At 38.2% G+C, this 22,678-nt stretch overlaps 1 protein-coding gene across 8 annotated transcripts in view; it reads left to right on the plus strand.

Moving 5' to 3' along the window:
- Positions 1-22,678, plus strand: part of HEATR5B (HEAT repeat containing 5B) — a 105,571-nt gene that overhangs the window by 36,969 nt on the left and 45,924 nt on the right. For all 8 annotated transcript variants that reach the window (XR_004027103.1, XM_003262733.3, XM_030800700.1 and 5 more), the window contains 6 exons: positions 6,456-6,615; positions 7,260-7,449; positions 9,764-9,933; positions 14,948-15,092; positions 18,716-18,955; positions 19,457-19,708. Coding sequence is in view for 7 of the 8 variants with exons in the window: in XM_003262733.3 (XP_003262781.1) it covers positions 6,456-6,615; positions 7,260-7,449; positions 9,764-9,933; positions 14,948-15,092; positions 18,716-18,955; positions 19,457-19,708 (1,157 nt within the window). In the remaining variant the exon portion in view is untranslated. The remainder of the gene's footprint in view (positions 1-6,455; positions 6,616-7,259; positions 7,450-9,763; positions 9,934-14,947; positions 15,093-18,715; positions 18,956-19,456; positions 19,709-22,678) is intronic.

The following is a 22,678-nucleotide window of genomic DNA, read 5'->3' on the forward strand; positions in this document are numbered from 1 at the left end:
CCTGTCACCTCAGCCTCTTGAGTAGTTGGGATTACAGGAGGGAGACACCACACCCAGCTTCTTTTTTTTTTTTTTTTTTTTGAGACGGAGTCTGATTCTGTTGCAGAGGCGCAATCTTGTCTCACTGCAACCTCCACCTCCCAGGTTCAAGTGATTCTCCTTCCTTAGCCTCCCATGTAGCTGGGATTACAGGTGCAGACCACCATGCCCAGCTAATTTTTGTATTTTTAGTAGAGACAACGTTTCACCATGTTGGCCAGGCTAGTCTCGAACTCCTGACCTTAGGTGATCCACCCACCTCAGCCTCCCAAAGTGCTGGGATTACAACCGTGAGCCACTGCACCCAGCCTGCCACACTTCTTAACATCTGTTCTGTGACAGCACTTAGAATTTTCTTTAGTTTGCAGTAGGCAAACTGGCCAACTAGAGTCTTGGGGATGATTATTCATCTCTCAATTTTTTTTTTTTTTTTGAGACAGAGTTTCCCTGTTGCTGCCCAGGCTGGAGTGCAGTGACGCAGTCTCAGCTCACTGCAGCCTCCACGTGCTGGGTTCAAGTGATTCTTGTGCCTCAGCCTCCCGAGTAGCTGGGATTACAGGCGCCCGCCACCACGCCCGGCTAATTTTTGTATTTTTAGTAGAGGTGGTGTTTTGCCATGTTGGCCAGGCTGGTCTCAAACTCCTGACTTCAAATGATCCACCCAGGTTGGCCTCCCAAAATTCTGCGATTACAGGCATAAGCCAGTGCACCTGGCCCATCTCTTGACTTTTAATGAGGTTGCCAGAAGTCTGGTTGTGGATAGCTTATTAAGAGTTTTAGCGCGGTGGCTCACGCTTGTAATCCCAGCACTTTGGGAGGCGGAGGCAGGCGGATCACGAGGTCAGGAGATCGAGATCACAGTGAAACCCCGTCTCTACTAAAAATGCAAAAAAAAAAAATTAGCCGGACGTGGTGGCGGGCGCCTGTAGTCCCAGCTACTCGGAGAGGCTGAGGCAGGAGAATGGCGTGAACCCGGGAGGCGGAGCTTGCAGTGAGCTGAGATCGCGCCACTGCACTCCAGCCTGGGCGACAAAGCGAGACTCCGTCTCAAAAAAAAAAAAAAAAGTTTTAATAAAGTTTTGAAAATACAACCAAAATTGCTTTTTAGGCTGCTTTGTTAATTTAGGTGCTTTGTTCCTAGTAGTATTTTGTTCTGTGTTCTAATAGTAATTGACCGTATTGGTGCATGATTATGAGTCATAGTATTTTATGGCTTAAGAAAGTATTCCTTCATAGCTTCTTTTATTTGATCCTTTCCATTGTCCAAAATGAAGTTTACATGTTAGCTTCATTTCAAATCTCTACATTACTAGTTAAATATGAACAAAATGATGAAATCTTATTCTTTCAGATAAACATTAAAAGAATGTACAGGACTTTAACTGCCATTAGTGGTGGAGTAACAGGGACTCTATTTACCCTTGTGTCTTAAACTGCTAGAAAAACAGATAAAATAAATGAAACAACAGTTTCGAGACATTGGACAACAGCCAGCATAGGACAGTGATTCCTAGGAATGGGAAAGAAACAAAGGGAACACTAAAGATGCTCCAGATTACTGCTTTAAGAAAGTTTCCAGGCTTAAGTACAGAAATAGGAAACCCAAACTTGAGGAGAGAGCATTTGCAATTTGGGGATGCTAGAATGCATAGGGTAGAATAACAGAGAGGAGAGAGCTGCACAGGGAGAGAGCTATGAACAGAAGGGTCATCTAAAGTCTTTGGCTGAATACTGATATGTGCAGAATACAAGGAAACTACCCAAGACCAGGGAAAGAACCACCAAAAGGGAACAGGTGAAACCATCTTCAGAACTCACAGGGCTGATAATATTTTGTGTCCCACTATTCAGAATAGAAAGACCTCCTGAGGTGAAGCCCTCAGAACGGTATTGCTTCAGTAATGGGAGCAACGTCCCTGACCCACCCTAAAAAAGCTTAAAAGCAAGCCTTGAGAAAATGAAGCTGATTCTTAGTAGTAGCTGAACTGTGTCCCAGAACAAAACTCAGCAATATTTAAAGGAATACAATAAATGGAGCAACTCAACATCATACAATTCACAATATCCTGTATCCAATTAAAAATTACTAGACACATAAAGAAGCAGAAAGATAAGACCTCTTACTTGGAGAAAACATCAATCAATAGAAACGGCCCAGAAATGAAAAAAATGATGAAATTAGCAAATAAGAATATTAAAAGAGCTGTTATAAATATGCTTTACATTTTCAAGGAAGTACAGGAAAACCTGAGCATGACATGAGAAAAGGAATTTGTAAAAACAGCCCAAAGGAAACTTCTAGAAATGTAAAATGTGTGTATGAAATGAAAAAATGCACTGGATAGTATTTACAGAAGATTAGACAATGAGGTAGGAAAAACAGGTCAGTCAGCTGTATTTGCGTATTGACATCTTACACCAGCTTAGAATTAAGACTGAAATTCACAGAAATTGAGAAAAGAATCATTCCAGTGATGTTGAAGACATAGAAACTATAAAAAATGAGGCATAGAGAGAAAAAGGACTGGAATTAAAAATGAACAGAGTCTCAGTGACTTCTGGGACCAATATATGTAACATGCATATAATTGAAATCTCAGGAAAGGGTAGGTTAGGACTCTCATACATTGCCAGTAGAAATGCAAAATGCTACAGACACTTTGGAAGATAGTTTGATGGTTTCTTATAAACGTAAATATACGCTTCTCTTTTGCCTACCAGTTCCACTTGTAGGTAGAGAGAAATGAAATGTATGAGAAATGGAATGTAAGAGAAATGAAAATGTATGTGCATACAAACACTTGTACTCAAACTTTTATAGTAGCTTTATTTATGAGAGCCAAAAACTGGAAAGTATCCACAATTATCGATGGTTGAATAGATAGTGATGTATTCATGAATGGAATATTGCTCAGCTATATAAAAAGAGCAAACTACTTTTACAATAAAGGGTGGATGAATCTTAAAAGCATTGTTCTATGTGAAAGAATCCAGACCCCAAAGACTAGGTACTATCTGATTTCATTTGTATGAAACTATATAAAAGGTAAAACTATAGTGATAGAAGACAGATCAATGGTTGCCAGGATGTTGGGGGAAGGAATATGACAACAATGGGACCTAAAGCAACTTTCTGTGGTGATGAAAATGTCCTATATCTTGTGTTGTCAATATGGCAGCCACTACCCACATATGATTATTGAGCAGTTGAAATGTATCTTGCCCAAATTGATACACGCTATAAGTGTGTAATACATATTGGATTTTGAAGACTTAGTTCAAAAAAAGAATGTAAAATAATCTCAATAATTTGGTATATTGATTACATCTTGATATTTTAATATTTTGGATATATTGAGTTAAATATAATGTATTGAAATTGATTTCAAGGCAGGAGGATCACTTGAGGCCAGGCGTTTGAGACCAGCCTGGACACTAAAACCTTCATTTCTATTTAAAAAATAATAATTTCACCTGTTTCCTTTTTGTCTTCTGGAGTGTGGCGACTAGAATATTTTTAAGTTACATATATGGCTTCTATTAGGGACTTCAAAAAGTTCTTGGAATAATAGAATGAAAAGATACAAATAAAAAATATAAACTTTTTTTCTCAACATAAGCTCCATCAGGTTCAAGACACTTTTGTAAGTGATGATGCCAGCCATTTAGTTCATCCCTAAACCGAGAATCCTGCGAATTCAACCATGTCAATGAAGACTTTTTTGCATTATTAACTGAAGAAAAATGAGCACCCTTTAAATATTTTTTTTAAGATTAGGAAACAACAACAACAAAAAATCATAAGAAGCCAAATCAGGACCGTAGAGTGATTGTCTAATGACTTTCCACTGAAACTCTTGCAGATTTGCCCTTGGAGAAGAACTCTCTAGTGAAGCTTTCCCAGTCATTTTTCCGCTAAAGCTTTGGCTAACTTTCTCAAAATACTTTTATAATGAGCAGATGCTATTGTTCTTTGGCCCTCCAGAAAGTCAAGCAGCAAAATGTATTAAGCATTCCAAAAAACTGTTGCCATGACCTTTGCTCTTAACTAGTCCACTTTTGCTTTGACTGAACCACTTTTACCTCTTGGTATCTATTGATTTGATTGTGCTTTGTGTCAGGTTCATACTGTTAAAGCCATGTTCCATCTCCTGTTACAGTTCTTTAAAGAAATGCTTCAGGGTCTTGATCTCACTTGTTTAAAATTACCATTGAAAGCTCTGCCTTGTCTGCAGCTGATTTAGGTAGAACAGTTTTGGCACACATCAAGTGGAAAGTTTGCTCAACTCTAACTTTTCAGTCAGAATTATGTAAGCTGAACCAGTTGAGATATATATGTTGTTGGCTATTATTTCTGCTGTTAATCATCAATACTCTTCAGTTAGGGCACAGATAAGATGCATTATTTTCTCTCAGATTGATGGGTATCGTCTTCAGCTGTGGACTTCATTTCTCTTCAACATTATCTCATCCCTTCTTTTTTTTTTTTGAGACAGAGTATCACTCTGTCGCCCAGGCTGGAGTGCAGTGGCGTGATCTTGGCTCACTACAGCCTCTGCCTCCCTGGTTCAAGTGATTCTCCTGCCTCAGCCTCCAGAGTAGCTGGGATTACAGGAACGTGCCACCACACCCAGCTGATTTTTATATTTTTTCTTTCTCTTTTTTTTTTTTTTTTTGAGACAGAGTCTTGCTCTTGTCGCCCAGGCTGGAGTACAATGGCATGATCTCGGCTCACTGCAACCTCCACCTCCCAGGTTCAAGCGATTCTCCTGCCTCAGCCTCCCAAGTAGCTGGGATTACAGGCGCCCACCACCACGCCCGGCTAATGTTTGTATTTTTAGTAGAGACAAGGTTTCACCATGTTGGCCAGGCTGGTCTCAAACTGCTGACCTCACGATCCGCCCCCCTTGGCCTCCCAAAGTGCTGGGATTACAGGCGTGAGCCACCGTGCCTGGCCTGATTTTTGTGTTTTTAGTAGAGACGGGGTTTCAATTTCATCATTTTGGCCAGGCTGGTCGTGAACTCTTGACCTCGAGTGATCCACCTGCCTTGGCCTCCCAAAGTGCTGGGATTACAGGCATGAGCCACTGTGCCCTGCCTGCCTCATCTCTTCTTAAAATGAGCTATTCATTTGTAAACTGCTGATATCTTTGAGGGCATTGTCCCCACAAACTTTTGTAAAGCATCGGTGATTTCACCATTCTTCCACCCAAGCTTCACCATAAATTTGATGTTTGTTCTTACTTCATCTTTAGCAGAATTTATGTTGCTCTGATAGGGGCACTTTTCAAACTGATGTTCTTATCCTTCTTAGTGCCTAAAACTAGGTTCTGTTCAGATATGTTACAACAAGTTAGTACGAGTTTATTTTGGTACCCCAAAATGTTGAAATCCATGTATAGTTCTTGCATAATGTGTAGTTTCCATAAACTTTTTGAAGACCCCTCATATTCATCTTGGACATCTCTGTTCTAATGATTATGTGGTGTTTACATACTGTATACTTATCAAAACTCATTAAATTGTATATTTTAGTATACATTTAAAATTTAATTGTATACCTAAAGTTGGCGAATATTGTATATGAGTCTCAATAAAGCTTATTTTTTAAAGTAATGTTCATCTCTTTTTATGTATTTGAATTCATTTAAAACATATTTCACAAAGAAAAAAGATTGGCCTTTTTTAAAGAGGTTCAAGTCATAATTATAGGGTATTTCTTAAGTGTAAAATATTTTATGTAATACTGTGAAAACAAATACCTTTTTACTATTTTTAAAACCAAACATAAAAGTTATTTTGTTTTTTAAAAATATAAAAATATTTCAAATATGTCTTGGCTTTTCAAGGAATAATTAATATTAAAAGTGAGTTGTCAAATTTTCTCTAAAATTAAAATAGGCTTTATTCAGTCAAATGTATGTTTTTAACCTATTATTATTATTATTATTATTATTATTATTATTGAGACAGGGTCCTGCTCTGTCACCCAGGCTGGAGTGCAGTGGCGTGATCACAGCTCACAGCCTCAACCTGTCAGGCTCAAGCAGTCCTCTCACTTCAGCCTCCCTACTAGCTGGGCCTACAGGCATGCGCTGCCATGTCCGACTAAGTTTTTAATTTTTTTTAGAAATGGGATTTTGCCATGTTAGCCAGACTGGTCTCGAACTCCTGGGCTCAAGTGATCCACTGGCCTCAGCCTCCCAAATGCTGGGATTACAGGCATGAGCCATCACACCCAGCCGTAGTTATTTTAAATTGAAGTTCTAACTCCTGTTAGGGAGTGGAGAAAGAAGTAATTGATTGTAATCTTTTCTTATTTCCCCAATAAATCCCTATTTTTGTGTGACTTATAAGGTTGTTGTTTTTATAGGGAAATAGCAAAATTAGTTCTTGAAGCATAAGCTTTTTTTCAGGTTGAAATCGGCTCGAGATGTTGTATCTAGGACTGGTCATTCATTGGCTCTTGGTTGCTTGCATCGTTATGTTGGTGGAATAGGCTCAGGACAACATCTGAAGACCAGTGTCAGCATTTTATTGGCTCTAGCACAAGATGGGACATCCCCTGAAGTCCAGGTATAGTATTATTGATTTTTTTATTACAAAAGTTTAGAAAATTTTTTGGAAAATTATTTGCTGTATGAAATAAAAATGACCATGGTAAGTTGTTAGGATAAACATATTAGGGTTTCTTTTGTAATAGTACATAGCAAGATTTTGTTTATCAGCCTAGTCTTAAAGTCTGTCTTACTTTGAGAATTTCACCCATTCATGTACATTCCTTCAAGCATATTTTCTTTTTATTGTGTATTATTCTGTGTACTTTTTTCCTCCTTTTTTTTTTTTTTTTTTTTTTTTTTTTTTTTTTTTGCATTTCTTTAGATTTGTTAGCTTGATCAAGTTTTTTTTTTTAAATAACTGTTCCTCTCTCTCTTCCTGTAATACCCCAACCTAGGTCCTGGGTCATTGGCTGAATCTTCATGTGGACCCTTTGAATATTTTGTTTTTGTTGTTTCTTTTTAGACATTATTATACATAAGTAAATATAACTACAGTGAAGATGAAGAATGTGTGTGAAAATATCCTACAATCTGGATTTGCTACTTCACATTGATATGCCTAAAAATATTAAGAGTATACCCATGTAACAATTCAGTATACTCAATTCAGTACATTCGAATTCTTCCTTACAACTAAAATGAAATTATATTTTATTCTAGACTTGGTCTCTTCATTCACTTGCTTTGATAGTGGATTCTAGTGGTCCAATGTATCGTGGCTATGTGGAACCAACATTATCTCTAGTTCTTACCTTGCTGTTGACGGTTCCACCTTCACATACAGAAGTTCATCAGTGTTTGGGTCGATGCTTGGGTGCTATAATAACTACTGTTGGCCCTGAACTACAAGGTAAGTAAATCATCTGAAATTAAGGAACCTAGATAGATAATCACTATCTTTAAATTTCCTGAATATCACATCACCATCACATTACTTGAAGAAATTTTGTAATAACAATTACTATGTACTGAATACTTGGATTTACCGAAAGCCTGGCACTCAGCTTTTTACATGTGGCATTTTATTTAATCCCTACGAGAAACCTATGACATGACAATGTTTGTTGAAGTTTTGAGCGGAGAAAACATTTTAAATGAAATTTTACTTGGAGTCCCATGAAAACAAAGTTAAAAATGGAGTCCCTTGGCCTAGAGTGCTATCCACATATCTTCACGGACTTTTGCTTCACTTTTTTTGAACTCTAAGGATTAGGAACATAGCTTGAAAAACCACTGTCATAAGGTAAATATTATCTAAATTTTGTTTTCTTTTTGTTAGAGGAAAAAGATATTAGCTAATTTTCTATGAGGAAGTAAACTGGGAGAAGATAAGTAACTTGCCTAGAGTTAGTCAACTTATGAGTGGCACATTTATGATCCTAAAGCCTATGTTTGTACCACTTAATTCCACTGAGCTAATTCTAGTAATGGTTAAACTCCGAAGTCAGCAAATTATTGTAAAGATATCCTGAATATATAACCACTTTCAGAGTTTTCCTTTTTCTCCTTTGTCATTTATTATATATGTTTTCAGAAGGTTGAGCTTTTAACATACATTATTTAATTCGGATAACAACCCAGAGACTGATATTATCTCTATTTTATAGATCAAATATTGAAGCTGAGGAGGTTAAGAACTTTTACAAGGTTTTGGAAACTAGTGAGTGGTTGGAGTAAGAAGTGAAGCCCAGGTCAATTTCTGGTGCTTGCATTCTTTTTTTTTTTTATTTTGAATGTATTGCCCAGGCTGGAGTGCAGTGGTATGGTCTCAGCTCACTGCAACCTCTGCTTCCTGAGTTCAAGCGATTCTCCTGCCTCAGCCTCCTGAGTAGCTGGGATTACAGGTGCCTGCCACTACACCCAGCTAATTTCTTGTATTTTTAGTAGAGACGGGGTTTCACCATGTTGGCCAGGCTGGTCTAGAACTCCTGACCTCATGATCCACACCCGCCTCGGCCTCCCAGAGTGCTGGGATTACAGGCGTGAGCCACTGCACCCGGCCTTTTTTTTTTTTTTTTTTCTTTTTAAGAGATGGGGTCTCGCTATGTTGCCGAGGCTGGTCTCAAACTGCTGGCCTCAAGCAATCCTCCTACTCCATCTCGGCCTTGCAAAGTGCTGGAATTACAGGCACGAGCCTCCATGCCCAGCCCGTTACCGGCATTCATAATCTCTATGCTATGTTGCCTCCATTTTGACAGATATTTTTAAAAAGAGAGGAAAAAGAAAAAGACTTAAAGAAAATGCTAGAAATTGAAAAATATGTGATTTTTTTTTTTTTTTCCCCCAGGGAGACAGAGTCTTGCCCTGTCGCCCAGGTTGGAGTGCAGTGGCGTGATCTCGGCTCGCTACAACCTCCGCCTCCTGGGTTCAAGCAATTCTGCCTCAGCTAACTTGTATTTTCGGTAGAGACAGGGGCTCCACTATGTTGGCCAGGCTGGTCTCGAACTCCTGATCTCAAGTGATTCATCCGCCTAGGCCTCCCAAAATGCTGGTATTATAGGGAAAAATAGGTGATTTAAATAAGCTGCTTTCTTAGACCCATTGTCCTCTTTGGGAAAGTGAGGATAGTTCTTCCTGTGAATGTCACAGGGATATGAAGAGGATAAATATGTGCCTTTTATTAAGCATAGGTGTTTATCAAGTATTTTCTAAAGTGATAATGATAAGGCAATGCGTATAAAACTAGAATGTAGCTCTTACGTGACTGTTATGATTTCCTTGTTTACATTTAAAGATCAGCATATAGGCCGGGTGCGGTGGCTCATGCCTGTAATCCCAGCACTTTGGGGGGCCAAGGCGGGTGGATCATTTGAGGTCAGAACTTTGAGACCAGCCTGGCCAACATGGTGAAAACTCATCTCTACTAAAAGTACAAAAATCAGCTGGGCATGGTGGCACATGCTTGTAATCCCAGCTACTCCAGAGGCTGAGGCAGGAGAATTGTTTGAACCCGGGAGGTGGAGGTTGCAGTGAGCCGAGATCGCGCCACTGCACTCTAGCCTGGGCGACAGAGTGAGACTCCACCTCAAAAACAACAACAACAACAAAAAACCTGAATAATAATTGGATAGAATGGTTATTTAGAGGATAATTGTTTACTAGGAATATTTTTGGTGGTACTAATAAAATAATTGTATTTTATATTTTCTTTCATTTTGCACCAGGGAATGGAGCAACAACTTCTACAATTCGTTCCTCTTGTTTGGTGGGTTGTGCAATAACACAGGACCATTCAGATTCTCTTGTTCAGGCAGCTGCCATATCTTGCCTTCAGCAGCTTCACATGTTTGCACCACGACATGTCAATCTATCTAGCCTTGTTCCTAGCCTTTGTGTAAGTATAGCGCTATTTCATTCATTGATTTTTAAGTTGTATTTTATTTTACATTTAAAAAAATTTTTATGGGTACATACTAGGTATATACATTTAATGGGGTACTTGGGGTATTTTGATGCAAGCCTACAGTGTATAATAATCACATCAGAGTGAATGTGGTATCCATCACCTCAAGCATTTATTATTTATTTGTATTATAAATAATCCATAGTTATTTTAAAATGTACAATTAAAATTATTATTGACTATAGTCACCCTTTTATGATATCAAATACTAGATCTTTTGTTTGTTTTTTGAACTTCAGTTGTCATTTTATGACGATTCATTTTATTCACTGATTTTCTCTCTTACCTTGTAAGAAATATCTTGATGAACTGTTTATTTCCTCGCTAAGAATATATCACATTTGGGCCAGGTGCTGTGGCTTACACCTGTAATCCCAGCACTTTGGGAGGCTGAGGTGGGCAGATCACGAGGTCAGGAGATCAAGACTAGCCTGGCCAATATGGTGAAACTCCGTCTATACTAAAAATACAAAATTAGCCGGGTGTGGTGGCATGCACCTGTAGTCCCAGCTATTCGGGAGGCTAAGGCAGGAGAATTGCATGAACCCAGGAGGCGGAGGTTGCAGTGAGCCGAGATCACATGACTGCACTCCAGCCTGGGTGACAGAGCAAGACTCCATCTCCAAAATATATATATATATCACATTTTTAGTTTTTCCTACTTGGAATTTTATTTCCTAAAGCTTGATTGATACTTCTGAGTATCTGTTGCTATCATTATAATTGTTAATTTATTCATTCATCAAATACTTACTGATAGCCTGTTATATGTCAGGAACCTTGCAACCTACTGGAGATATATTTGTGGGTGAGACAAGATCAAGCCTCTGTCATAGTAAAGTTTATAGTTTACAAAGGAAAATGGAAAAATATTATTTATAAATAAGTACTATAAAAGCCTGGAAGAGAGCATATAGCAGGAGGCCTATCATAATCCTGACATTCAGAAAAGATTTTCATTAAAAAATGGTATTTAAGGTCAGACGCAGTGGCTCATGCCTGTAATACCAGCACTTTGGGAGGCCAAGGCGGGTGGATCACCTGAGGTCAGGAGTTCGAGACCAGCCTGGGCAACGTGGTCAAACCTCGTCTGTACTAAAAATACAAAAATTGGTCCGGGGTGGTGGCAGGCGCCTATAATCTCAGCTACTCGGGAGGCTGAAGCAGGAGAACCACTTGAACCCAGGAGGTGGAGGTTATAGTGAGCCAAGATTGCACCACTGCACTCCAACCTGGGCAAGAAAAGCGAAACTCTGTCTCAAAAAAAAAAAATGGTATTTAAGGTGTGATTTGCAGAATACATAGCAATTAGTTTACAAAGGGCATGATATTGAAGTAGACAGCATTTACTTTTAGACAGGAAGAAAAATATGTGCAAGGCCCTAAACTGGGAAGGGCTGTCATACATTTAAAGAGCCAATTAGTTAGTGTGGTTAAGGCTGAGAGAGAAGACGGAGACGTGGGACCTAGAGGAAATGATGAGACTGGACAACTAACCAGGTGACATATCACGCAGACTTTCTACATACATAAAACCTTTGGACTTTATTCTACAAGCAGTGGGAAACCATTAGAAGGTGTTCTCTGCAGGGGAGTGACATAATCAGATTTGCACTTTTTACATTTTGTTCTTGCTAGATGATAGAGAGTGGACTCTACAGGGTAAGAATTATGGTATTCTCGGAAGAAGATGATAGTGATTTGCTCTAAGTAGTAAGAGAATGGGGAGAAATCAATGGATTTGAATAATATTTAGGATCAAGGATTTGTTCATTAATTGGCTCTTAGTGGGGCATAGTTGGAGAAGAGGGTTAGAAGGATGTGGCCTACGTTTTTGACTTGAGTATAGTAATGTAATTCCCTGAGATTGGCAACATTGGAGGAGGAGGGTTGGGAAGAGTGGATATCATTAATTCAGTTTTAGACACGTGGATAGTTAGTTATATGGGCCTGGAGCTCAGAAAAGAGAGGTCTGGTTAAAGAGGTAAATTTGAGAGGCATACACATTTATATGGAAAACAGAGACATAGGAGTAGATGAGATCACCAAGGAGAGGGTCATGATTGAGGAACCCAACTTAAAAATTTTAGAAAAGAAGAAAGGAGTCAGCCAGAAATATGTAGAAGCAGTTAAGAGAGATTAAAGAAGAAACAGAGGTTGTGTTGTTCACAGAAGCTAAATGGAATAGAAGAGTGGTGTGTTTGGAAAAATTGACAAGCTGATTCTAAACTTAATAGGGAAATGCAAAGTGCTTGTAAAGATCAATGAAGTTGGAAGATTTACTATACTTACTATCAAGATTTACCATAAGCTCCAGTAAGAAAGACAGGGTAATATTGCAAGGATACACAAGTAGACAAATGGAACACAATGGAGTGTCCAGAATTGGATCCACACACAGTCATATAACTTACGACTGTGGCACATGGTACCACTACAGTTCAGTGTGGATAGGATTATCTTTTCAATAAATACAGGGATTAAAGATACCATTGATTGTACTTTACAACTCTAATATCACAGATGTTAAAATGAAAAGGAAAAGTACACCTGAGAATAACTGCAGTGGAGTTTTTGAAAACACTTCGTGAAGTGTTTTGTTTCTTTCACTTAGGCTTTGCCAGTCACCATTTGTTGAATGTATTTTCTTAGCTACAATTCTCTGTAATTGTTACTAAATTAAAATGTTGTGATGTTCTCCACATATGTTTTATCATTTGATTCTTACAGCAGTTGTGTAAGATGGGTGGGTTGGATATTGTCCCCACTGTAAAAATAAAAAGGCAGAAACTTCAAGAGACTAAGTGACTTGTTCTTCCCATTTGATATGACCATGCTTGAGCTTTCTAATTAATTATGGAGTTTTTGAAAGTTCCAAAATGTCTTTATTTTCAGGAAGAGGAATGAATAAAATACTTTGTTGGCTGGGTGCAGTGGCTTACACCTGTAATCCTAGTGCTTTGGGAGCAAGGCAGATCACTTGAGTGCAGGAGTTTGACACCAGCCTGGGCAATATAATGAGACCTTGTCTCTATAAAAAAAACAAAAAATGAGGCGAGAGGATCACTTGAGCCTGAGAGGTTGAGGCCGCAGTAAGCTATGATTGTGCCACTGCACACCAGCCTGGGCGATGTCTTAAAAACAAACAGCTGGATGCGGTGGCTCACGCCTGTAATCCCAGCACTTTGGGAGGCCGAGGCAGGCAGATCACGAGTTCAGGAGATCGAGACCATCCTGACTAACGCAGTGAAACCCCATCTCTACTAAAAATACAAAAAATTAGCCGGATGTGGTGGCGGGCGCCTGTAGTTCCAGCTACTTGGGAGGCTGAGGCAGGAGAATGACGTGAACCCGAGAGTGGAGCTTGCAGTGAGCCGAGATCGTGCCACTGCACTCCAGCCTGGGTAACAGAGTGAGACTCCATCTCAAAAAAAAAAAAAAAAAACAACAACAAATAACCAAACTATTTTGTTGATAAAAATCTGTCAGAGTTATTTCTCCTCAGTTATAGTTTATTTTATTAATGCTTGGTATAAATTTCATAGGCTATGAATTTTATGCAAGTATATCTTGAGTTATAAATGCTATATTAATAGCCTAAAAATATGCTATCTGGCATTATGAAGGGAAGGTGTATTCCATACATGTGTTCTTCTCCATCCCCATCATTTGTGTCTGGGATTCTTTCTAAAAGATTACTTCCTTGCTTAAAAAGCAGCACATGGAACATAATTTAATATTTCCTTCGTGAGTCAGATTTGTACTAATAATTATAATAGCTTACATTTATTGAGCAGTTACCATGTGCCAGCCAGGATTGTAAGCATTTTACTTATTTACACCATATTCCTGTGAAGAGTTAATATTCCCACCTTACATGTGGGCAAATCAAGGCACAGAGGGGCTAAGTAACTTGTGTAAGGTGTCACAGGAATAAGTGACAGAGCCAGTATTCAAACCCAGTCTGGTAGCTGTGCCTGAGTTCTTAACTTTTATGCCATGTTGCATCTTACACTTTTATGTTTTAGAGTGTACTATATTCAGGGACCTTGCAGACGAAAAAAAGTCTGTGGCAAAAGGCCCCATTTTGCAATTTTTTCAGGTGATTATGTTTGCTTGATTTGTTTTTTTCACTTTAATAAATAACCTCCTTTGCTTTCAAATATTATGGTGTGCTCTGCCCCCTAACTTTTCATTCACTACATTTGATCTCTATATACTTAAAAAATTTAGATGACAAAGTTGAGTAGGACCATGTGTAAATGTAAAATAAGATGTGCAGAAGGTCCTTCTGGATTTTTCATTTAAGTATATTGCGTGAGCTTTAGAGCACAGATCTTGGGACAGTTATTTTGGCTACTAACATATTTTTTGTATATTTTATTAGTAGTAGTATTTTGTCAGAATGCCATCATTTGACTATATTTTAAACAACTAAGGTTGTTAAATGAAGAGCATCTTCAGAAGTAAGATGTTAATATATATTCATTAGGGCCAGGCACAGTGGCTCATGCCTGTAATGCCAGCACTTTGGGAGGCTGAGGTGGGCGGATCATGAGGTCAGGAGTTTGAAACCAGCTGGCCAATGTGGTGAAAACCCGACTCTACTAAAAATACAAAAATTAGCCCCGTGTGGTGGCAGACACCTGTAATCCCAGCTACTTGGGAGGCTGAGGCAAGAGAATCGCTTGAAACCAGAAGGTGGAGGTTGCAGTGAGATCATGCCACTGTTCTCCAGCCTGGGCAACAAGAGCAAAACTCTGTCTCAAAAAATATATATATACACATTATATATATATATATATATATATATATATATATATATATATACACATTATATATATAATATAATATATATTTTATATATATATATTCATTAGGCAAATAAAATTAAAGAATTACAGCTTTTTAAAAAGAAATTGCCTAACATTGTTATGATTTACAGGTTCACTTATGTAGTTCCCATTTGTTACTTCGACGAGCAGCTGTGGCATGTCTTCGGCAACTTGCACAAAGAGAAGCAGCGGAAGTATGTGAATATGCCATGAGCCTGGCAAAAAATGCGGGGGACAAAGAGAGCAGTAGTGCCAGTAAGTTATATTATTGGTCAATATTATTTTATGTTTAAATACTTTCACATTTCAAATAAGTACTATTATCAAACAACATTTTTGTGTTGAAATGTGGCCAGATGTCTTATTCTTTGAAATAAAACCATTACCACTTTTAAAATTCCAATTTGGTTTTCTTGATAATTTGCATTTTTGCTTTTTAAAAATGTTTGCAAGTTGGGCATAGTGTTGTGTACCTGTAGTCCTAGCTACTCAAGAGGCTGAGGTGGGAGGATCACTTGAGCCCAAGGGTTCAAGGTTACAGTGAGCTATGGTCATGCTGCTGTGCTCCAATCTGGGTGGTTGAGTAAGACCATGTCTCCTAAAGTAAGGAAGTAAGTAAATAAATAAGTAAAAAGGTGGGTGTGAATAACTGGATTTAGAAAAAAATTATTTGCAGCTTTAAAAAACTGAACAATATTTAGTATCAGAATATTTCTGCCATTTCTTGAGGATGTTTTAGGGGCACTTGAAGGTTTCCAGTTCTGGATGGTAGTTAGCCTCTTGTGATGTAATTTTTCCTCTAAGAAGGTAAGACCAAAGTAGCCAATAAAACTGTGAAATGTTAGTAGATGTTTGGTAGCAAAAGGTTGATCTTTGCTTCCTTTAGTTCTTTCTGCTTTTCTGGAGGGTTTTAGGTATAGCTTAAATTCCTAGCTGGTCTTCTGATACCTAAGTGTAGGTGGTTTGGAAACTTTTTAAGAGTTTAATTGACAGAGATATTTCCCCTATTATGAGGGAAAATTTTTACTTATAAAAGTTTTCTAATGCCTAGAAGCTGCTTGGATACAAAGAAGCAAGATACAAGAATAACTTCAATTTTAGCATAGCATAAGAACTTTATTAACAGACATACAGTATTGTAGAATATTTAAGAAGTTTATTATAAAAATCTAACAGTAGACATTACTGTTTTTTGGAGAGAAAACATCACCAAAAGTAGTTACAGAACTCTTCTGAATACATATAAATTTTCAGAACTTCTACATGTCAGTTGCCATAAACAAAATTGAGACTACTTGGAAGACTGAGACAGATCACTTGAGCCCAGGAGTTCAAGTCCAACCTGGGCAACATAGTGAGATCCTGTCTCTTTAAAAAAAAAAAAAAAAGAAAAGAAAAGAAAAACAGAAAGACAGCTAAGATAGGGAAAAATATTTACAAAATATATTTTTATTAACTAATTTTATTTACTAACGTCTGTATTTAATAAAATATAAAAGTGTCTAAAGCTTTTACAAATGAGTATATTTGGAGTCCCCAGGATCACCCCTGGGTTTGATGATTTCCTGGGTGGACCCAGTGTATAGGCATTTTCCTGGCTGTGTTTATTATGACAAAAGGAAGAAAAGGTGTGTAGCATGAAGTTAGAGGAAACCAGGCACAAGCTCTCCAGAACCCTGTCCCCATGTAGTCATAGAGATTGCAACCCAGCAATGGATTATGACAGCATGCGTGTAATGTATTCTCGCAGAGAAGCTTATTAAAGACTTAATGCCCAATGTTTTTATTGGGGGCTGATCCCATAGGCATTGCCTGCCTGGCACATACCAAAAGTTCGGACTCAGAAGGAAAGCAGATGTTCAGCAGAAGCTACAGTTTAGGTACAGCGAGCCACTTTTATCAGGGAATTAATGGTGGGAAACCTCTAGAAACCCAATTCCCAGATGCTAGCCAAGGGCTAACCTTGCAATTAAGTCTTACTAAGGTAGTCTCAGGCCTGCAATGTTAATTCGTTTTTGCACCTTGTAAAAACCACTAGAGCACATTTTATAAAGAAGAAATAACAAATATCTTTAACCCCCAGTGATTTAACAATTGCAAGTTACTATAATCATAAAATAGCATTTTTCTTCTATAAAACTGATCAAGATTAAAAATAATAATTATAACCAGTGTTGGGAAAAGTAGGAATAGATATTTCTTGTACTACAGTTAGAAATGTAGAGTCATGCACATTTTCTGGAGGGTTTTTTGGCACTATGTCCTTGAAGTTTTCAAAATGTGCTTACCCTTTGACCTAGAAATTCCCTCTTAAGGAATTTGTCCTCTAATCAATTAATTTTCTTTTAAGGAATTTGTCCTCAGTGATTAATCAATTAATTTTCCCTTAATTTATTGGTTTGCTGCATAGCCGTTAACATTCATACTATAGAAGTATAATTACTGAAATGGGAAAATATTCACTATCTACTGCTAAGTGAAAAAAAAGTCTCTGTGCCTAATCTCTTCCTAATGTTCTCTTTTCTAGGAACCCTTTCATTTAACTTTTTCTATTGTTTTAGAATTTCACTCACTATGGCTATTTTCTTCAAACCTCGCCTTATTCTGTATTTGGGGTGACACAACAAAAAGTTACCTTTCAACTCCATTCCTCTATCTTACTCCCTTCAGGGTTCAGTGGGCTCTAGACTTCAGAGGGCATAATAATATTCATTCTTAAAGCCACCAGTTATATACTACTGCTGTTTACAAGAACGCAAAGATTTTCCGATGAAGCAAGAAATTTAACCACAATTTCATGACAACATTACTTTTTGGTTGTTGTTACTCTTTGGATTTTCCCAATTTTTATTTATTTATTTGTTTTTTTTTTTTTTGAGACAGAGTCTCTGTTACCCAGGCTGGAGTGCAGTGGCATGATCTCGGCTCACCGCAACCTCCGCCTCCCAGGTTCAAGCGATTCTCCTGCCTCAGCCTCCCCAGTGGCTCGAATTACAGGCACCTGCCACTGCACCTGGCTAATTTTTGTATTTTTAGTAGAGGCAGGATTTCACCATCTTGGCCAGGCTGGTCTTGAACTCCTGACCTTGTGAACCTCCCGCCTCGGCCTCCCAACGTGCTGGGATTACAGGCGTGAGCCACCGTGCCTGATGGAGTTTCACTCTTGTGGTCCAGGCTGGAGTGCGGTGGCACAATCTCGGCTCACTGCAACATCCGCCTCCTGGGTTCAAGTGATTCTCCTGCCTCAGCCTTCTGAGTAGCTGGGATTACAGACACCCGCCACCATGCCCAGCTAATTTTTGTATTTTTAGTAGAGACGGGGTTTCGCCATGTTGGCCAGGCTGGTCTCGAACTCCTGATCTCAGGTGATCCACCCACCTCAGCCTCCCAAAGTGCTGGGATTACAGGCGTAAGCCACTGCGCCCAGCCTTGGATTTTCCCAATTTTTAAATGAACTCTTAGGATACAATGCACTTAGAGTTTGTGTTCTGGCTTTATAAAAATTTTAAAATCTGAACTATGAGACTGAATAAGTTTCAATTTATTCTTCTAACAAATACAAGTTTTTTAGTTTGTTAAATATATTTAGCAGTGTATCTCTGTCCCACACTAGAATCAAATATTTATTGAGCATTCCCTGAGATTTGTTTACAATATCTCAGAATAATCAGTTTTACAGTTCAAGGTTTTACTCTAATTGCCATATTAAATTATAATCCCAAAGATATGTAAACTAGAGGCCATAGTTAAATTGTATATAGCTAGCTGGTTTTGTGGCTGTTGTGAATTTATATGTAAGACTTGGTCTTTATCATTATTGTTACCTATAGCGTACACCAAAATCCCATACAAATTTATTTGTAAAAATTACCTTTCAGATGTCAATCCTTTTGCACCTGGAGTTAGTTCTCGAAGTGATATCCATTGCCGGCACCAAGGTGTAAATATAACAGAAACTGGTCTTGAGGGACTTCTTTTTGGAATGCTAGACCGGGAGACAGATAGAAAATTATGTTCTGATATTCATGACACTTTGGGACATATGCTTTCTTCGCTGGCAGTAGAAAAACTTTCTCATTGGCTAATGCTTTGTAAAGATGTCCTGGCAGCTTCTAGTGGTAAGTATTTAATGTGCATTCTTAAAATAATGGAAATTGTTTTACTTCTGATATATACATATAGATATATGTGTAAAGATACATACATGTAAATTTGAGCTTATATTTAAAAGTAATAACTTTTGATCTACAAATCCCTGTCAAAATGTTGAAAGCTAAATTATGTTATAAACAAATGAGCTTTTTTATATTGTTGGGAAAATGTATTTCAAAATTTTTTGGAAGTTCAAACTAAATTTTCATGTATAAAAATCCCAAGTTACTCTAGAGTATGACATAGTATGTAAAACTATTGAAATATGTAAATGTAGTTTACATATTTATGTTATCTTTTCGTTGGCTTTTGATTGTTTAAAAAAAAATTCTGCTAGTTTTACTGTTTTCCAGCAAGTAAGAATTTAGTCTTTTTTTAAAATTAAAGAATTTTTAATATTAGTAACTTTTTAAAGGATCATTTTTGCTTATATGAGGTTGTTATAATATTCCTTATTCTTGTTACAGATATGAGTACTGCAACTCTCTTAAGTAGTGGAAAAGATGAAGAAGCTGAAAAGAAAGATGAGATGGATGATGATACCATGTTTACCACGTTAGGTGAAGAAGATAAATCAAAGCCCTTTGTGGCCCCTCGCTGGGCCACTCGAGTATTTGCTGCTGATTGCCTGTGTCGAATCATCAATTTGTGTGAGAATGCAGACCAGGCTCACTTTGATCTTGCCTTGGCACGTTCTGCTAAACTTCGAAACCCTACAAGTAAATTTAAAATCAGTACTTCTTTTCCCCAAAGCATTTTTACAGCTTGAGATATTTTACTGCTACGAGATATTTTACTGCGATGGATATAGTGTGCTTTAGAATATGCCATTTATTTATTGTGAGTTCTCTTGCCTTTCATCTTAGTTTTCTGTCCCCTCTGCATACTATTCATCTTCTGATTCCTGTTGGGAAGATAAGTTGAAGAAGGTGGTCCACAAGATAGATTGATCTGTGCGTCTGTCTATTTAATCATTTGCCCAAAGGATAATGATGGCAGTTACTTAGGTTTTCTCAGTACATTGTCCTGGATTTTAGCATTTCAGCGGAAAGGAAATGGTAAAATTTTAAGGCATATAAATAAAGTGAGCTTTGCCGTCCCCAGCCATGGAGAGTATCAGAATTCATGAATGCCCTGGTAGATTTCAAACTCTCAAATTTCAGAAGTGCTATTAGGTATTTTTGAAAAGGTGAAAACTGTTTATTATGGAAACAATTTTTATCTCATTATTTTTTATCTTTTGTAAACTTTTTATACCATGTATCCCCTGAATCTGATACTACAGGGAATTTACAAAGAGACCATCAGACCCAGTACTTTCATTTCATAGTTGAAAAGACCCAGAGAAATTGAGAGGTGATAGAGTAACAGATTCCTTATCCTATAGTTTGCTGTCTCTTCATCACCAGGTCATTTTTTAAATATCTGAAGACAAATTGTGTGTGTTAACAGTATTGACATCTATGAATTGAAAATGCCTTTTGGGTTATTTCATTGTGTATAAGAAGCAGCAGAGCTCACATACATATTTTTAAAACAGACAGGCTGGGTGCGGTGGCTCATGCCTGTAATTACATCCCAGCACTTTGGGAGGCTGAGGTGGGTGGATCACTTGAGGTCAGGAGTTCGAAACCAGCCTGGCCAACATACTGAAACCCCGTCTCTACTAAAAATTCAAAAAATTAGTGAGCATCCTGGCACATGCCTGTAGTCCCAGCTACTTGGGAGGCTGAGTCAGGAGAATCGCTTGAACCCGGGAGGCGGAGGTAGCAGTGAGCTGAGATCACGCCACCGTACTCCAGCCTGAGCGACAGAGCAAGACTGTCTCAAAAACATACAAAGTGTAAAACAGTAGTACAACATGTATAAAATGAGACTCTGAATATAGGGTATCAGCAAAGCACAATGCATCATGAACACAGTGTTTTTGTTCATGTCATTATTCAGCAAATATTTACTGCATCCTGTTTTTTGGTATACAGTAGGGATACGTAGAAGAAAAAAACATAGTCCATACCCTGGAAGAACTTATAGCCTAGAAGACAGAAAGACAGACTTCTCAGTCTAATTGTTATGGCATGTCCCAATAGTAGTATGTTAAAGTACTTTGAGAACATTAAAAAGCATAGTATTCATTTCCTATAAAGCCAGGGAAGATGTCACAGAAGAGGTTATTTTGAAGATTAGTTTTAAAGGCAGAGAAAGGGTTAGAAGAGACTGGTGGCATTAGTTTTCCATTGCTGCTATAACAAATGCCCACAAACTTGGTTTAAAATCACACAAGTTTATCATCTTACAATTCTGTAGGTCAGAAGTCCAACAAGAGTCTCACTGGGCTACCATCAAGGCATGGGCAGGGCTGTGTTCCTTTCTGGAGGCTCTAGGGGGCATCCCTTTCCTTTTCTTTCCAGCTTGTATATGCTGCCTGCACTCCTTGGCTCACGGCTCCCTTTCTGTCTCTTCAAAGCCAGCAGCGTTAAATCTTTCTGATGCTTCTTCAGTAGTCACATGTCTCTGACTGCAGCCAGGAAAGGTGCTCTGCTTTTAAGGACTCATGTGATTAGATTGGGTCTGCCTTGATAATTTAGGCCAGTCTCCATGTTTTAGACTCTATAACCTTAATCACATCTGCAAAGTCCCTTTTGCCCTGCAAGGTAACATATTCACAGGTTCTAGGGATAAGGGGTAGAGATTTGGGGGCACCAATATTCTTTTTTTTTTGAATCAGAGTCTGGCTCTGTCCCCCAGGCTGGAGTGCAGTGGCACCATCTCAGCTCACTGCAAGCTCTGCCTCCCGGGTTCACGCTATTCTCCTGCCTCAGCCTCCCAAGTAGCTGGGACTACAGGCGCCCGCCACCAGGCCCTGCTAATTTTTTTGTATTTTTAGTAGAGACAGGGTTTCACTATGTTGGCCAGGATGGTCTCGAACTCCTGACTTTGTGATCCGCCCACCTCAGCCTCCTAAAGTGCTAGGATTACAGGCTTGAGCCACCACGCCTGGCCGGGGCACCAATATTCTGTCTACCACACTGGTTTATTAGAAGCGGAGGGGTTCAACATGAAAAAGCTGATTGCTTTTTCATAAATAAATAAAATAAAAAGAATCAGAGGAAGTAAGAGAATTTGTAAAGCCATGGAATCATAAGTGTGCATACTACATTTAGGGAGTAGTGAAAATCCTTAGGTTGGCTTTTCTTTCTTTGTAGTTCTTAACTTGTTTTTCTTCCTCATTGTATCTTGTCCTTTTTACCTTAGTGCTCAGAGATCCTCACAGGTTTTTTCTTTATACATTGATGTTTGCTTTTTTCTGCCTTCATTAATAATCTTAAGTCTGCTTTAATTTTTTTAATTTTCCTGTAATTTGTCTGTGTTTCTCCGACCTCCATTGTATCATATCCTTTTTACTCTCTAAGGTTTTCTGTTTTTATAGCATAGCAGCCATGATTCTTTTCATCCTATTGAGGATGCCGCGTGATTTTTTTTTTAATTTTCTTCTGGTTTTTTTAGAAAATTGTTTCCAGAGATTAGCCATTTCTCTGAATCTTCAAAATTGTTCTTTTCCCTGGTTGCATTTTTCTTTAATAAACTTAATTGTTTATATATTCTTGAAAGAGAAGAGTACTCTCCATATTTGGAATTTTCTCTCAGTTTGGGGGTGGATTGCCCGTGTTCTCTGTTGTTCATGTATT

This window comes from Nomascus leucogenys, chromosome 19 (assembly GCF_006542625.1).
Source record: "Nomascus leucogenys isolate Asia chromosome 19, Asia_NLE_v1, whole genome shotgun sequence".
Lineage (NCBI taxonomy): Eukaryota > Metazoa > Chordata > Mammalia > Primates > Hylobatidae > Nomascus > Nomascus leucogenys.